We start from the raw sequence: 18,692 nt of genomic DNA on the forward strand, positions 1-18,692 counted from the left end.
GCTTTGCAAACCTTAAAATGCTATATAAATGCTAGCTCTATTATTTATTGTATTCCCCCTCAATGCCTGGCCCAGAACTTTACACATAGTAGGTACTTAATTAATGGGCAATGAACGTTACACTCCAAATATATTTCTGAAAACAGCAACCAGAGTACTGAAGGGCTTGGAAGAAATTTCTATGACGCTTCTCCATCAACCAGAAGTTTTTCTAAGTAAACTATCTCCCCAGTACTATGTGGAACACCAGCTCTCCTAGAAGCTTTCAGGGGGTCCCTAGTTATTGGATGGAGAATTCCTGCTAGAGAATTGGGAATAGAATGGATCACAGGCTTTGCTATAAATTCTCCAGTAGATAAGCAGTGAATGGCAAACTGTAGCTTTGTAAATTATATCTGAGCTTTTAAAAAATTGGTTATGGGGTAATTCACGCAGTCATTACAAAGGCTTGAGAGCTGTTAGCAGTTCTGAACTCTGGCTGAATCTCCTGATGCAAGATTTGCTGGTGGTCTGACCACCAACACCACAAGATGAGAGAAGAGCAAGTATCTCATTTTCTCTCACTAACCGAGCTTGGACCCTGACTCAACAGTTTTGTATCATGTTTGCCAACTGACCAAAAGGCAGGAACTCTTAATCCACAGATGATGATTCAAGAGTTCTTTGAGCTTGAATACAGGGATAAATTTTACCTCTTTATTTTCACTAACTTTGAACTACAAATTAGTATTTTCTTCAATTATGAATGTAGGCAATGATATATTATTCTGAGAAAGGGTCTTTAGCCTTTGCCAGATACCACTGTGGTTCGTGACACAAAAAAGATTAAGAACCTATTGCTTAAGGTCAACTATATTTCCAAAATGGGATAACTAAATACTCCCAAAACTAAAGGCCAACTTATTGACCAGATCTTCTGGGAGATCCAGGAACAATTCAAAATTTATTCATTTATCCTTCCCACAAACATCTCAAGCACCTGTTACTTACAAAGCACCATGTTCAACACTATGCCTTATGTACCTCTCCTTTGGAAGGTTATAATTCAACAGAGGAAATAAGATATGTACTTTAATTAACTCACTTAGCTGTGCAGAGCACTTGTGGTGGGCACTGAGGGGGATAACAAAGATAAGACAGAATCTGGTCCTAACCTCAGGGAGCTTCAGTCTAGCAGGACTATATAACATAGGACCACCCAAACAGCTATGTTACAAATGAAAACATAGAGGTGGTACAAAGTATTATGGGAGTTCAGCACAAGTACCTGGTCAGAAGCAGGAACGAGTCCTATGGCCTGCAGCAAATGAGATCTGTGCTCTGGGCATACTTAATCAGGACAGCTATCTGGAACCATAGCTGCATCTCCATCTGGCCTCTAAATCATGATCTAACCCATGCTCTCCCTGCATTTCCAGCAACCCCAATCCTAACTTAGCTGCTGACGATGAACGTTCCTAGCTCTCACTTGCTTTTCTCCCTCTGCAGGCTGAGATGCCACCAGAGGCCATGTGTTCTTATTTATTAAGTCCTGGTGCTTTTATATTGAAAACATAGTCACAGAACCTGGAGTCATCCCTTCATCCATGAAAGGCTCAGATTCCCTTGTCAGCAACACAACACAATGAAAGATCAACACGGAGAAAGGTTAGAGGCGGAAAATTAGATTTGGAAGTGATCTGTTTAGAGATGATAATTGAAGCCAAGGGAGTAGATGAGCCCATTAAGAAACGTGTTGGATTTGGAGTCAAGAAACCACACTTAACTGTTGCGTAAGCGTGGACCAGTCCTTTAACCACTGTGAGCCTGTTTCTTTATGTCACATGAGAATAGCAACCTTGCTCTGCCTACATCATGGGAGGATTACGGAGAAAGTTCCTCATAAAAGCACTATATAAAATGTGAGTTAGCCGCATAATTATTAGTATTATGATAAATTAGGAATGTTATCAGCTATTAATTATTATTAATTAGCATTAATAATAATAATCACCGTTAGATTCTGGTGTCATTTTGTGGTTCCTGCAGTCCCTTTACATGGACTCAGACCCAGAGAAGATCTCAGCAATCACTGATTCCAGTGATTTCAAACCTAAATCACGTGTTTACATTGGTAGCACTCAACAAACTTACTATGATTATCCGAATCGTGTATTTCTTCACAAAGGTATTAAAATGATTACAGCCATCTGGACAGGATGGGGAGCACTGTATAAAGATGATCTGGAGTACTACAGCCCTCAGAAGGGTGAGACTCAAGATCTAGTCAAGTTCCTTATTTAACAGAATGAAGAAACTGAGGCTTGACAAAAAGTAACATGTCTAAAGCTACACAGCAAATCCGTGGTGAAACTAGAACCAAAACCTGGATCTCTGACCTCTAGCCCATCACATCACACTGCCTTTTGTCAATAAAAATCCACTATTTCAATACTAAACAGATTGAAATTGAGCCCCTGCACTGTTGTGAAAGAAGCCCTGAACTTCAGAGTGAGGATGGAATAACTTTGTGGTCCCAGAGAAGTCATTTTCTCTGTCTGGGAGTCAGTTCCTGTCAAATGGAGAATACGACACTTGCTCCAGGTGCCTACCGCAAATGCTGTTTTTGAAAACTGCGGGTCAGCTACAGCATGTGAATACTACATACTATTATTACCTCAGTTTCATCAGCTCCCCACCACGGGCTTTTACCAACAGTAGACTGACTCTCTTCCTAGGTTCTCACCTGTCCGGGCAATGAAGTGTGTCCACCCACTCCACACCATGGCGACCTTTTCATTCTGGAAACAAGCGGCTTCTACTTTCTGGGGTGTGGGAAGAAAAGCATCTGGGCTCACTAGCTGGCCGTGTTTGTTGCTCCCCCAAACATACAGATCTCCTTCATCTAAAAGGACCAAAGAGAGAAGAGGATTAACACAAAGCCAAGTCGGCCACCAGAATGCTAGAGGACCAAACTGATGAGCCACTGCTCCATCTGCCATGGAATTTCCAAACAAACCGTCTCATTAGCCAACAACGCAGCCCGACTAGGACCACATGAGTGCTTAGTTACCCTCAGCTGGGATGGCTTCTTCGAGCAAACTGGGGTAACTTCAGAGAGAGAGTAAGACTGGCGGGGACAGGCAGGGGATGGGGTCTGGGGAGGGGAGAAACATAGAGGTATCCTTATGGCTTTCCTCCAGCCCTGGACCACAGGAAGCAGGAGGCCAATTAGAAAGCCCTTTACAATGCAAGTCAACAAGCATTTACTTAGCACCTGATATGTACAAGGCACTGGGCTAGGTGCTAGAGATATAAAGACAAAATGAAAACCCTCTTCCCCATTCATTTCCTGTCTTGCAGGAGTTTATATTCTACTGGGGGGGGGGGAGGAGGGAGAGGAAGGAGCAGGGAGGGATGGTACACACCATTAAGAAGGGAGAGAGCACTAGCAATTAAGGGAATCAAGGAAGGCTTCCTGTAGGAGGTAGCACCTGAGTTGAGCCTTGAAGGCAGCTAAGGATTCTAATAGGTAGAGGTGAAGCATGAGGTGAGGCGTGTGGGAAGTCTATATGAAAGCACAAGGAGATGGAATACAAAATGACACATGGCCATTTTGGCCAGAACAGAGAGTCTGTGGGGGGAGCAGGTCTGGAAAGGCAAGGTAGGTGCAGGTAGGCCATTTAAAACCTCTGACACATGCCCAGGGGCTCAACACAACTCCTAAGATATTAATCATGCACATGTGGGAGCATGTATATGTGCATGCACACACACACACACACACACACACACACACACACACACATTTTCCCTAATTCATCAGTATACACTAATAAAGGAGCCTAGTGGTGTCACAACTAGGGCTCTGAACTTGAAGTCAAGGAGTCTTGGGGTTCAAATCCCTCCTCAGACTAGCTATGTGACTAAAGGCAAGTCATCTAACCTTCTGGAACCTCAGTTTCCTCCACTGAAAAGAGGGAACTGGACTTAAAGGTCTGTTCCAGCTCTAAATTATTGCCATATGCAGATCCACCACTGTTGAAGCGACTGCCACCAGGGGGCATGGTAGGTCCATTAGTAAACTGTACCACAGACTCAGAGCTGTAAGGGACCTGAAAGGTTACCTAGTTCAAGTTCATACCTAAACAGAAATTCCCTCTACAACATTCCTGATGAAGTCATCCAATATCTGTGTGAAGACTCCTAGGGATCGAGAGCCCCTCACCCTTACCCCTACTACCTCCAAAGGAGGCAGCCCCCTCCACTTTGAAAGAGCTCTCATCATTAAGAAGTTTTTCCTTACATTAAGCCCAAATCTGCCTCCCCATGACTTAAATCTGTTATTCCAAGTTCTGCCTTGTGGGGGCCAAGCAAGACAAGTCCAATCATCATCCTTGTCTTTTGAATGATATCTCACTAGATCGAATCTTTCCTGCCTCAGGATAGCCATCAAATATATACAGCCAGGAATCACTGTCCATCTCTCTCGCCCCAAACCCCAACTTCTCCAGGTTCAACTTTTTCTTTGACCATAACTAAAATAACATGGAATTAATTGTGTAATTAAATTCCCACAGCCTACAATGGATTCCTGGTCAAATGACATACTCCTGGAAAACTCAGATGCCCCTGCTTCACAATGACTGACAGATTCCACTGTTGAAATCTTGTATCTATATCAACAGTATTTGTAACAGCACCTCCAATGAGTATTTGTTGAATTCAAAACAGACTTTCATTTTTCTTAATATTTATAAATCATTAAATAAAAGGAGGTTTGCATACTGGGTTTTTCTAAGGAAAAGGCTTTGTAAACCTTAAAGTGTTATACAAATGTGAATTATTATCATAACAAAAATACATTAGCAAATGAATTACAAAGAATTTCTGATGAAATAAAACACTAGCATGTGATGAAGATCCTTGGCACCTTTCCAGGTCAAAACAATCGTGTACTTAGTAAAATAATTAGAGCAAAATGGAAACAACCCCCAATCTTTTCCTAGCCTCATTCCCAGAAGATGGAGAAGCTGCCTTTAAAAAAAAAAAAAAAAGGAACAATGCACTTAGCAGTCACTGTAACATAAAAAGCAACCATCCCGAAACACTTGAGAATTTAATGTTGTAGCCAAACATAATTTCAATGGATAGTAAATAAAGAATGCCTCTCACTTCTCAGTGGAAAGGCAGTGGACTACAGGTACAGAATGAGGCATCCACTGTCAGACATGGCCAATGTGCTGATCTCTCTAGTTTAGCTGTGTTTCTTTGCTGTGAAAAAGGGTTCCCTTTTTAAGGTGAGGGATGAGTCACTTGGAAGTGATAATATTAAAAAAAAGAAGCATCAATAAAATATATTTTTAATGAAAAGTAAAGGTCTGCTTACAAAACATAGTGAGACAGTAGTAAAATTCTGAATTATCTAAAGCCATTAACAGAGATCTCTATCATTCAAAAATGAATGGGCATTTATCACTCATCTGTTGTGTCTCACTCCCAGGGGAAAGCATCTACCTATCAATGCCAGGACCTCAGTTGGACCTCGTGGATCAGCTTGGTGCAGACCCAAAGCAGACACCCCACCAGTCCTGTGCATGCCCTCTGAACATGGGTGAGCTTTGCCCATAGGTAGAAAGTCTTGGTGCTGGGAAAGCTAAGCCAGGGGGTAAAGTTGTACCAAGAGTGAAATGGCCACGGTTTTCAGTCAGGTACTGATGCCCCCTTCCACCCTGCAGTAATCTAAAGACCACTCTCCCCACACCTTACAGTTTTCCACCAGTCCATAGCCCTGAAGACTGTTGGGGGAACAAACAGGCCTCAGGAATGGATGAAGGACTCGGGGAGGAAGAGGGTAATGACTAGCTAGTGGGACTCCCATTCTCCAGGAATGACTTGTTGGACTCTCCTGAATTCCTCTCGTCTTCTCCTTCCTTTCAGTCCCAGCCATTGACGGACAATTACATTTTCTCATGTGCCAGGATTCTTAATCATGGCTCTACAGGGTAGGCTAAATTTGAGTCACACAAAACACCTCTCTGTATGATGGTCTTTATTTTGTCAGTAGGTGGCAGCAAATACTAAATACCAATGGCATAAGATTCAGCAAACCATTTAATTGGAAGGGACTTTATACGTCACAAAAACATAATCATAAGACTCACTGAATTTAGAGACAGAAGGGACCTTATAGATCTAGTCCAACCCTATCATTTTACCGATGAGCAAAATGGATCCCGAGAGATGAACTGCTCATGGTCACACTAGGGAAAAAAATAAAAAACAAATAGAACTGGGGTGGAAGATCATATATATAATTCCAAATACACTGCTCTTTTCTCTGAACTGTATCTCAGTTGCTCCAGATCTCCCATTGTTCCTCACCCTCACTCTGTACTCTTTTCACCTCCAAGAAGGATGGCTAGGGCTGGGTACCTCAGACACCATTACCACCTGGGGCAATGAAGCGCACACCAAATTCCAATCATCAAGTTACATCAAGAGAACCTGTACCCACCCGTTAACGATGCTGAGTGGCAGGAACCAGTAACAACCATCTTTACTTTTGAATTTCCCAGGCCTAGAAAAAAAACAGGTAACAATTAAAATGAGCCCAACCCTCCCTCCCTCCCTTCTTTGCGGAGGTGGGGAGCCACAGGAGTGTAACTGCTTATACTGTGGCACTCAGCTGATGTACTGGTTGGCTTTGCTTAATTGTTTTTTTTTTTCCCTCTCTTTTTAAAATTATTTGTTACAAAGGATCACTTGCTAGGGAGAATAGTAGGGATGTTATATTCTGAAGTTAAGGAACATAGAAATTTAAAACATTAAAATAAAATGGGTCCAACTGAATGACAACTTCTAGAGCTCCTTTCAAAGAGAAAGCCTAACATTAGGATGGATAGGAATGTGAGGATGGAGAGAACAAACTGGGGGTATATCCTAAGACAATACTGAGGAATGAATTCTGGGGAGAAGGGAAATCGTAGAATCCTACAATCTCAGAACTGGAAGAAACTTCAGAAGTCTAGTCCAACATCTAGTCCAAGAAGTACCTAAACAAGAATTCTTTCTACCATATACCCAACAAGTGGCCATCTCTCTCCCCTTGGAAGACCTTCAGTGCTGGACAGCTCATTTTCCCCAGAAGTAGAAGTCCTTCCTTAATTCTAGCTGAAATCTCTCTCTCCCTTACACCCACTGTTCCTTTTCCGCTTGGTCCTAGAGGCAGAAAATATCTTCCACATGACAGGCCTGACTTGACAGCAGCTATGATGACCTCTCTCCTACCTCAACCCCAACAATCATCCCTGTGATTTCATAGGTCTGGCAGCATTCTCTTCCCCTCATAGAAATCACATCCTTTCTGCACCTTCTCTTCTCTTAGCTAACCATCCCTAGTTCTTTCAAGGAATCATCATATGACCTGAGCTACAGGTTTTCAATGTAGTAAGTTAAGTACAGAGTATGCATAGTTCAGAAGCTTTGTCCCCTAAGGAAAAAGGATTTGCCCAGCTACTCTTTGCCATGGAAGCCTGGAGCTTTGAGACATCAACCTGGGCCAAAGGAATTCTGACATCTCTAACCCTGCTTTTTGTCATGTTTTCTATCTGGTGATGTCATGCCTGCTGTCTGACTCTTCACGCTCATCCAAATACAACAATATCTTGGCAGAAAGAAGCTACATCACTAAGAGATTCTATCTGCCTGACATCTCATTGTCCTTTCCTTAAATTGTCTACCTAAAATTCAAGAGATGAGCTAAATGCCACCAGGGCCCAACATAAGCACTGGGGAGTTTCCAGGATACAACTGAGCAAAATGGAGGGGAAAAAAATGTGACATTTTTACAAAATGCCCCATGGTGAAAATCCATTCCCCACGTGTTTGGGTCTAGACCTGCACAGTTTGGGTCAAAAGAATAAAGGTGGCTCTCAACAGAATGAAAGCAGTAACTCACCTGTCACTTGGCAAGGTTCCTTGGCTGTCAGGAATGGTGGGAGAGGCTTCTCTGGGCATGCTCGTCGCCCTGTGGATGCCAAGCCTGTGCCCCATTGGAACACCAGGCCATTCTCTTCAAATGGAACAGAAGGAGAAGAGAAGTACATATGTCAGGTGGGGGGGGGGTGGAAATTCATACTTCTCTATTATACCTAGATCTCAAATCAGAAAACAAGGTCCAAATCCCAGTTCTGCCATGTGCATAGTACCCATGGAACCCTGGCCAAGTCATTTCTCTGGGTTTCAGTGTTCTCATCTGAAAAATTGGATCTTTGGCCTAGAGAACCCCTAAGAGTTCCTCTTTCTCAAAAGTCCTATGATTTCTATTGTTATAGAACATTGTAATTTTATTACCATTCTAGAAATACTTTGATATAAAATGTCCAAGGGCTATGGCTAATAACAAACCTGAGACTCTTTGGTATAGCCCAAAGTACACCAAAGAAAATAATCACAAATAAAATGTATCTCTATCACCCCTCAAAAAGCCATGGAAAATAAGTACAAAATCATATTTTCCACAATCTCCTGGATATCTTGACCTGAGTGTCCCACCAACACATCTACCTCAAAATATCTAAAACTAAATCTGTCATATTTCCCTCTAAATCTAAGGCAGTTAGGTGGTACCATAGACAGAATTCTGGGGATATAACTGAACCAAACTCAAAGAGCTACTGCGAAGCTCAAATGAAATTAAGTAAACTGCTTTACACACTATATGTATATGTGTACGTTGGTATCCTACCCTTCCTTAGAACCTTTTCTTTCCTTCCCTCTCTCTACTCCCAACCACCCTAGGAAGAAAGGTAATCTTGGTTAAAGCTATTAATATTCCCATTTAGACCAAAGGAGATGAGAAAAGAGTGGAAAAAAGGAAAACAAGAGCTGTTTTAAAATTTTTTTCTCCCCTACCTTCAACCTTTCCCAGGCTCATTTGTACCCACCTACTCCAGCGTCTCATACTACACTTCCCCTCCCCCCCAAACACTACCATCTCTCCCTTCATCATGGACAGAGAAGAAACGATCACTTGAAGTTTTATTCTTTTTTATTAAATAATCCATTCTTATCCCTCAAGGTCTCCCCTGAAGGACTTTCCTAAATGGACAGTCAATGTGGTATAACAGGGTATTGGATCCACAAGACAGAAGATGAGGATTCTAATATTCATTGGCTGTGTGGTGACCATGGGTAAACCATGGAACACCTCTAAGCCTCAGTTTCCTCATCTGTAAAACAGGGGTAATAATAACTATACTACCAACCTAATGGGATTATTTTAAGGCTCAAATGAAAAATGCTATACAAATGGTAGTTAATATTATGAGAGCTAAGTCTCCCATCTAGTGCCTCTTCTTTCCTTCTTTTTTCCTTTCTTTCTTTCTTTCATTAGTTGATTCTTTCTGATTAAGCCTGCAGTTTATACAGCAAGAAGACACAGGATTTAAAGCTAAAAGGGACCTGAGAATGAGTTCAACCCCCCTCATTTTCAAGCCGAGAAAACTGACTATCACCGAAGTAAAAGGGGTCAAGGGACAGAAGGGAGATGATAATAGCTAGCATTTATATTGTACCTTAAGCTTTGCAAAGCACCTTACATGTTCTCTAGTTTGATCCTCACAACAACCTTTAAAACTGAGGAAATAAAGGCTGAAAAAGGTTCAGTGATGCCAGGATCACACAGCTAAGTCCCTCTCTGAGGCAGGATTTGAACATGGATATTCTTGACTCCAAGTCAAGTACTGTATCTCCACCGTGCCACCTAGAGTCTTTCTCAGCTGGGATCTGAACTTGGTCCCTGTAAGTAAATTCTATGTTGAGCTCTCTCTTCACTAGACCCTGCCACCTTCTCCTACATTTGTATTCTGGCACAATTAGGGTCTCTTCCCAAAAGGTAAATTAAAACAAAATGATCACCTGTAACAGCCAGAGCATGCCTCATTCCCGCTGCAATGCACACAACCTTCTCACTCAGGAGCTATTGGAATCAACACACAGGATTTGGAACCACATTTACAAAATTTTAAAAAAACCCACGGCATTTCAGACTTTTTTAGGAAGCCTTTTATTTAGGCTCTTTTTTAAGAAACCTTAAATAAAAACCACTCTGTGATTTTTATTCCCCCTGATTCCCCCAACTGCGCACAGGTAAGAGAAAGTGAATAAGCATTGGTATAATTCCTACTATATGCTGTGCACTATACCAAATAATTTCACAAATATTTTCTTTTTTGATCCTCATAGTAACCCCCATTTTACAAATGAGGAAATTGAGGTAAAAAGGTTAAATGACTTGCCCAGGATCACACAGCTACTAAGCATCTTAAGCCAGATTTGAACTCAGGTCTTCCTGACTCCAGACCTGGTTCTCTATTCATTACACTTCTTTGCTGACCCTGCTCAGTTAGGGCTTAGCCACAAACTGAGGCAAAAGTCAGTATTCCCCTCATACATGGCCATTCCCAAGCTAGGAGAGAGGCTTGCTTATCTCAGACCATAGACTCATTGTTAGCATTCATTCCAAACACATCAATAGATGAACTTCAGGAGAATATGGTAACTTGTGGTGATATTCATGGTGATGCTAGGTACTAAGGGCTTACCTCTATGACTTGGGGGGTCACCTGTCTTCTGGGTCCAGGAGGAAGGCCTAACTGACCAAATGAATTTGAGCCACATGATAAAACCTGACCATTTTCTGTAAGATAAAAATACTGGAATCATAAAACTAACAGGAGGAGATTTTGAAGACCATCAGATCAACATGGTCAGTCTCTGTATTACTAGGGTTCCTGCCCAATAGAGGAGATCTATTTCAAAGATAAGGAAGGTCTTAGACTACTAGGCATTTTCCATTAAATTGAACAAACATTTAACAAACACCTATTATCTACAATGTCACCAAAAACAAGGGTACTGGAGATGCAAAGAAAAGTAAGACATAGCCCTAGACTTTAAGAAACTTAAAAAGGCTAGCAGTAAGAGAACCTGGTAGACTATGGAAGGGCTTTTAAATCCTGCCCACCATGCAAGGTAGACCTTGCCAAGGAGCTCTGAGTTGCCCTAGTTCAAAGGCAACAGAAGCCCGCAGGCAACTGTCAGAGCAATCATTACCCAGGACCTCTCAAAGCTGCCTCACAGATTTTGTCAGCCTTCAACATCATGCCAATATCCAGCCTGGCCAAATATCCCCTAGCTTCGCCCCTAGTATTCAATCCCTGATAACCCAGGCTATAATTCTCATCTGGCACCACTGACCATCACAGAATTCTAAGGCAGAAAGAAATCTCCAAAGATCTTCTAGTCATTCACTTACCCCTAACCCCATCCTGCCTGCATACCAAACTCAAGGAAAGCCCTCTTCTACCTTTAAGCCTCACCCAGGAAGAACAAACCTTTCTTACTTCTAAAGAGAGACATTTCAAAGCAAAGAGTCATACAATCAAATCTCCAACTATCATTAGGCTCTTCCTCAAATTTCCTCATCTAAGAAAGAGAAAAAGAAGTGTTACCTGCAAGCAAAAGTGTAAAATCCCAGCCACAGGACACCTGCAGGATAGGGCAGCCAGCCAGTGGGGTACAAGGGATAAAAGACAAAACATCCTCAGTGTGACCAAGCCCCAGCTGCCCATCTTTGTTCAGGCCACAAACAAAAAGCTCCCCTCCATCTGCAAAACATAAAATGTCTAATGAGCACAGAAGGGGAAAGTTCACCTTACCAAATCTGCAAAAGAGATGAGGTTTTTTTTAGAGATTTCAATTAATTGAAGTTCCGACATAGACCAACAGCTTTCTCCTTTTTTTAAGTGAATAATTTTAGCATGCATCAGAACTAAATGGAATGGACAAAGACACTCAACTCTGAAAGAAATATATATAAAGGGACATTCCAAGCACAAATATTCTCATACCTCCTTTGGATAAATAGAATCTGAGAAAAAGTATGACTTAGTAGAGTGAGTGCTGGACTTTGAACCAGGAAGAACTGGGCTTAAATATCATGACTTAACTTTTCAAAAGACTCAGTTTTCTCATCTGCAAAATGAAGATAGTAATGACTGTAGTATCTACTCTTCAAGGTTGTTGTGAAGCACCAATCAAAAAGTTTATTTTGTAGGCTTTACAGTACTATAGAGAAGATGGTGGGCTAGAGGCAGCAACCAAGCCAAACTCTCCCAAAATTGCCCTCCAAACAACTTTCAAATAATGCCTCAAATTGGATTTTGGAGAAACAGAGGAAACAAAAGGTCAGAGTGAGACATTTTTCCAGCCTAAGACAATTTAGGAGGTCATCAGCAGAGGTGTGGGATACTGGGATGGGGTTGGAGTGCATGTGGTAGTAGCAGCAGCAGCAGCAGCAGCAACCTCAAGAGTTCAAAAGCCAGAGACAATAAGAAAGTCAGACAACTGATCAGGAAAAAATTAGAGGGAAAGACCCTGTAATCAACTGGGGCTGATTGGCAGCTCTATTGCTTGTAAGCAGATCTGGGTCTAGAGAAGAGAGAAATGCTTGTGGTTAGTCACAAGAGAGCAGTGACCCTGCTCACTGATCCAAAGCACAGAGGAGCACTTGTGCAAGCAGGTGACCTGACTCCAGGGCCACGAGAGCACTAGCACCTGTGGCTGTAAGGGAACAGGGGCACGTCTTGAGTAAAGACCACGATAGTGACCACAACTCTCCACAGATTACACCACCTTGGAAACACTGAAAATCTACAGAACCTCAGAACTAGCTCTATAAATACTAGCACAAAAAAGAGCCTAAAGTTTGTGACACTGCCTCCCCATACCCAGGTGAGCAAAGCCCAACTCTAACATAAAGTTCAAAATCAAGAAATAGGCTGGGAAAATGGGCAAATGACAAAAATAGCATTTGACCATAAAAAAGCTACTACAGTGGCAAGGAAGACCAAGACATAAATTCTGAAGAAAAAAAACAATATGAAAACAGATACAACCAAAGCCTCAAAGAAAAATGCTAATTAGACCCAGGCTCAACAAAAATTCCTGTATGAGTTAAAGAAAGAGATAAGCAAGGTAGAGGGAAAAAATGGGGGGGAAATGAGAGTGATGCAAGAAAATTATGAAGAAAGAATGAACAGCTTGGCAAAAAGGCACAAAAAACCTAAAGAAAATACCTTAAAAAACAGAATTGGCCTAATTGAAGAAGAGGCACAAAAATTCATTAACAAAATAATTCCTTAAAAGTTAGATTTGGACAAGTGGAAGCTAATGACTCCCAAGACATCAAGAAATAATAAAACAAAGTCAAAACAAAATAGGATGGAAGGGAATGTACGGTAATCATACTTGTGAATGCAGAGAGCTCACTCATAAAGTGGAAGAAGATAGAAGAATGGATTAGAAACCAGAATAAAACAATGTTGTTTACAAGACTCATACCTGAAACAGAAAGAAAGAGAATGTGCTAAAATTAAGAGATGGAACAAAATCTATTGTTTCAGCTGAAGTAAAAAAAAAAAAGTAGTAATCATGATCTCAGACAAAGCAAAAGCAAAAACAGACTTAATTAAAAGTGATATTCAGGGAAACCACATTTTGATAAGAGGTACCATAAGTAATGAAGTAAATTTTAAAAATTTTCATAACAAGTTTATATAATAAAGGCCTCATTTCTCAAATATATAGGAAACTGAGTAAAATTTTTAAAAATAAGAGGCATTCCCCAACTGATAAATTGTCGAAGGACAAGTAGTTTTCAGAAGGAGAAATTAAAGCATTCATAGTCACCCTGAAAAAATGCTCTAAATCACAATTGACTGGAGAAACGTAAATTAAAACAACTGTGAGTTACCACTTCACACCTAATAGAAATGACAAATTCTAATGCTGGAAAGAATGAGGGAAAACAGGTACACTAATCAGTTGTTGGTGGAGTTGTGTACTGCTCTATTCATTCTAGAGAACAACTTGGAGCTGTGCCCATAAGGTTATAAAACTGTGTATATCCTTTGAGCCAGTGATACCACTTCTAGGTTTGTACCCCAAAGAGGTCAAAGGAAAAAGAAAAAACCTACATGTACAAAAATATTTATAGTAATTCCTTTTGTGGTGGCAAAGAATTGGAAACTGAGGAGATGTTCATCAACTGGGGAATGGCTGAACAAGTGGTAACATATGATTATGATGGAGTACAATTGTGCTATAAGAAATGACGAGTAGAGAAAAAGAAAAAGAAATGACAAGTAGGACAGCAGAAAAACATGGGAAGATCCATTTGAACTGATGCAAAGTGAAGTGAACAGAACCAGGAGATCACTGCACACAGTGATAGCAGCACAATAATGTTAATCAACTGTGAAAAACTTACGTACTCTGGTCAATACAGTGATCCAAGAAAATTCCAAGGGACTCATGATGAAAACCACTATCCACTTCCAGAGAAAGAACTAATGCATTCTGAATGCTAATTGAAGCATAGTTTTCTCATTCTCTTTATTTGTCTTGGTTTTTGGTGTGTGATATAGTTAATGCAGGAATATGTTTTGTATAATTTCACATGTATAATTTATATCATATTGCTTGCCTTCTCAGGGGGTGGGGAGGGGTAGGAGGAAAATAATTTGGAACTCAAAGTTAAAAAAATAATAGTCTTAAAAATAAATTTGTTGGGTCATTTTTCAGTTGTATCTGACTTTTTATGACTCTATCTGGAGTTTTCTTGGCAAAGATACTTAAATGGTTTGCTGTTTTCTTCTCCAGCTCATTTTACAGATGAGGAACTGAGGTAAACAGGATAAAGTGACTTGACCAGGGTCATATAACTAGTAAGTGTCTGAGGGTGGATTTGAACTCAGGAAGATGACTTCAGACCTTACACTCTAGCCACCGTACCATCTACTGTCCCTAAAAATTATATATATATGTATAAATAAATATATAATTGTTATATATTTATTATTATACGTAAATAAATAAATACCTATAAATACATATATGTATTTAAACTTAAAAAAGGAAGTGAACTGAACTTGGAATCAAATCTTAAAAACAATTTTTGATAAGATTTATTTGTTTTATTAAAGAAAAACACTAGAGAAACATCAGCTAATAGATCAGATTTTTTAAACATTTTGATAACTGTATCTCAATATAATTGATTTCCTTTGTAATCCTATATATTTTATTTTTGCATTTAAAAACATTACTCTGAGAATGGGTCCACAGGCTTCATCAGACTGCCCAAAGGTTCTGTAACACAAAAGAGGTTAACTTCTGACTTAATATTCTCTGCAAAATGGGGAGGGAGGAGGGAAGGATTCTAATTTATAATAGAGTAGAAAGAAATTTGAAATTATCATGAGACAACCTATGTCATTATCTACAAGTCAATTTCTCCTCTGGGCTTCAGTTTCCTCATCAAATGAGGGGCCTGAACAAAATGATCACTAAGGTCTCTTCCAGTTCTAAATACTTCAAGCCAGATTGCATTTGGTCTTCAGAGAAGGCAGGTCCTGCCAGTTACCTGTGACCACAGCTGAGTGTCCCCCTCCTCCTGTCAGCATCTTAATGCGCTTGGGATCACAGAAATCATTCAGCTGTTGGGGCTCAAGCACATCTTCTTTATGGCCAAGGCCAAGTTGCCCATAGCTATTTGCTCCCTGGACACAAAAGAGAACCATAATAGGAGAAAGTGAGCCCATAAACATGAATGTCTGTGCATCTGTACACTGATAGCTCCTCTCACGCTCTGTAGCCTGGGACGGGCACTCAGAATCTCCTTCCACCCCCACCCCCATGCAACGGTCCTTAAATCCCCATTTAGGGAGATAGGATGCCTTTCTTTTCCTCCATATCCAAGAGTCCCACACTACCATGGCAAGTATTTTCACCAGTAAAAAATAAAAGGCGAGGGGAGAGTTGTGGACAGGGGGAGATACTAACTGCTCCGGGTGTGTTTATGAGAAGAGAAACATCCGCGCCAACACCAGCAGCAGCTCTAGAGAGGGGTATTCAAGGGAGTTCGCCCAAACCTTGGTAACCATCTTAAAGCAATTTAAAGATGGGAAAGAGGGCATAGAGTTGTCCTGCTGGGCCCTAGAGAGCAGAACTAGAAACAAGGGGAGGCAGACCTGGGCTTGACGTAAGAGGAAAACAACCTCACAAAGCTCTGTCAAAGCGGAGAGCTCTCCAATGGGCTGCTTTCAGCCGAGGTCTTCCTGCAGAGGCAAGGTGACCACTTGATGGGTCTGTTGTACGAATTTCTTTGGGGAGGGTAGAGATTGAACTCAGGGGCATCAAAGGTCCTTTCTGCGAGGTCACAACTCCCGCCACTCACACTCCCTGCCTCTGAAACAAGCCTGGGAGCTCCCAGGACAGGAGCACAGGGGTCGCTGAAGGCGAAGCCCCCCCTTAAAAGGAGGGGGCTTTCGATCGAACATCCAGCCCACCCAGGGAAGAGAAGGGGCTTCCACGTTTTAGTTTCTATAGCCAAAGAAAGGCCCCAGTGTGCACTCAGTCCTAAGGCAAGGGTCTCTCTCGGAGAACCTCCATAGCCCAGTGAATCCTGCGTGCCTGGCTCTCTCTCCGGGCAGCCTAGACGAGTCCACCCGATCCCATCCTTCTCCACCTCCCCATGCCTCCGGACCCCGGCCCGCCCCATCCCGGACCTCCAGACCCCAGAAGGACTCCAGCTGTCCCCGACTCCCAGAGCCTGTCCATCTACCCTCCAGACCCGGGACCCTGGGGTGCAGCCCCGGGAGGAGTCTGGTACCCAGCTCAGGAGCAAAGTCACGGTCTCGGCGGAGGGGCCGACCCAGGCAGGAGCCGCCTCTCCAGGGCCGGTGTCACGCTCCATGCCTCCAGCGCACTCCACAGCAGCGGTCAGCTCCTCCGGAGCTTCCGGGTGTGGGTCCGCCCCGGACCGGGAGGAGCTTTGCTTTGACGTAAGAGGGAAACCTTACAACAATGAGCTCTCCCAAAGCAGAAGGTGGTGTTTGGTTTTCTCAGCCGAGGTCTTCAAGCAAAGCCTTGAATGACGGCTTTTGTGGTCTTTTGTCGAGAATTTATCTTGACAGGGTATAGAGGGGACTCACTGGCCTCAGAGGGAGTCTTTTCTGGAAGCCCTGTCCACTGCCCTGACGCTCAGTAACTCCCTGTCTTGGAAACAAGCCTGGGTCTATGGCGTCTGTAAGACTGACTTTCCAGGGCTGAAGCGCGGGGGGTCCCCGAAGCGATGCTATCCCTCAACAGAGCACAAGGCGTTTTCCAGCAAACATTAAGGAACCTGCGGGTGATGCCACAGGCGATGTTGGAGAGATGGGGGTGAGAGAACATACAGGGGACGGTGCCAGCTGGCATTGAGACAGAGGGCACTGGGAGGCACCGAGGTGGACACCAGAAACACCCCTGGGCCCATCCTCGCCGAGCCCAGCATACTCGTCTGAGGCTAAGGAGTTGTTCAGATGATGTAGACTAGCGTGCGATTGATGCCTGTCAATTCAGGAACCCTGGCACCTGGGGCAGTCAGCCTTCTCCAGTCCTGGACTGTCCAGACACTCCCCCCACCCAGGGCTTCAGCTCATGCCCTCCTCCTCAGAAAGCCTTCCTGAACACTATGAGCCACACTGCTCTCTTCCTACCTACCCCTCATCTTGTGTGCACTCTTTAGAGACTGCCTTTCAAATCAATCAAAAAGCATTTAGTGTTCACTTTTAGCGTGCCGTGCACTCTGCTAAGCACTGGAGGTACAAAGACAAAAGTGAAAGTCCCTGCCCTCAAGAAACTTACATCCTAATGGAGGAAACATTCAAGTAACAAGATTTGTCTAGCCATTTTCCTACTGATGGTATCTACTTTGTTTCCAATCATTTGCTATTACAAAAAGTGTATTTTGGTGTATGTGTGTACATTATTTTTATGAATCACCTTGTTGGGGTATAAGCCTAGTGGTGGAATCTCTGAGTCAAAATTTTGTTTATTTTATTTGCACACTTCTAAATTGCTTTCCAAAATAATTATATTAATTCACAACTCCCCCAACCATGCATTAGTGCTCTTCTTCCCACAACCTCTTCAACATTGACTAGCTTGACTATTTTTCAAAAACCTGTCCAATATTGACTGTACCATCTTTTGTCATCTTTGCCAATTTGCTGAGTGTGGGGTAAAATCTCCATTTGATTTTCAAGTTCCTTAGGACAAAGACTAGAGGTAATTTCAACCTTGTATGTTCTTTAGCCTATAGTACAATAGTCAACCTCTCACCCTGTAAATTCCCACTTGATAGGATATAAATCATAGGAACTGGAAGGAAAAGATAGCATCTGTCCAATAACTCCCTTGTTTTACAAATGAGGAAACTGAGACTCAAAGAGGAAAAATTATTTGACCAAGAGCTAACAGCAGAGTCCATCGATATTGAAACAAGGAATACTGAGAATAGTGATTGTTGATTAAAGGAATCTTAGAATCAAAGTTCAACTTATAGGTGACTGAAGATCCCCTCTACAAATATCCCCAGCAAATATTTTGCAAATGCATGAAGAACTCACTAACTTTTGGAGCAGCCCATTTCTTTTAAAATCAACCAAAATCTGCCTATCAAAAACTTTCATCCATTGCTCCTAGATCAATGGAATTAGGCAAAACAAATGTAATCCCTTTTTATTTTATTTAAGTCCTTCAATGTGTTCAGTCCCATTCAGGGTTTTCTTGGCAAAGATATTGGAGTGGTTTGCCATTTCCTT

General features: G+C 42.0%; 1 protein-coding gene across 1 annotated transcript in view; it reads right to left on the reverse strand.

Moving 5' to 3' along the window:
• SERGEF (secretion regulating guanine nucleotide exchange factor) overlaps nt 1–17,380 on the reverse strand; it is a 248,069-nt gene extending 230,689 nt beyond the window's left edge. The window contains exons 1-9 of the mRNA XM_072621407.1: nt 17,231–17,380; nt 16,718–16,882; nt 15,470–15,605; nt 11,496–11,651; nt 10,587–10,681; nt 9,901–9,961; nt 7,940–8,053; nt 6,497–6,559; nt 2,726–2,884 (exon numbers count right to left, since the gene is read on the reverse strand). Of these exons, the coding sequence (XP_072477508.1) occupies nt 2,726–2,884; nt 6,497–6,559; nt 7,940–8,053; nt 9,901–9,961; nt 10,587–10,681; nt 11,496–11,651; nt 15,470–15,605; nt 16,718–16,882; nt 17,231–17,380 (1,099 nt within the window). The remainder of the gene's footprint in view (nt 1–2,725; nt 2,885–6,496; nt 6,560–7,939; nt 8,054–9,900; nt 9,962–10,586; nt 10,682–11,495; nt 11,652–15,469; nt 15,606–16,717; nt 16,883–17,230) is intronic.
• Between the last annotated feature and the right edge of the window lie 1,312 nt (nt 17,381–18,692).

Source organism: Notamacropus eugenii, chromosome 6, assembly GCF_028372415.1.
Source record: "Notamacropus eugenii isolate mMacEug1 chromosome 6, mMacEug1.pri_v2, whole genome shotgun sequence".
NCBI classification, from domain to species: Eukaryota; Metazoa; Chordata; class Mammalia; order Diprotodontia; family Macropodidae; genus Notamacropus; species Notamacropus eugenii.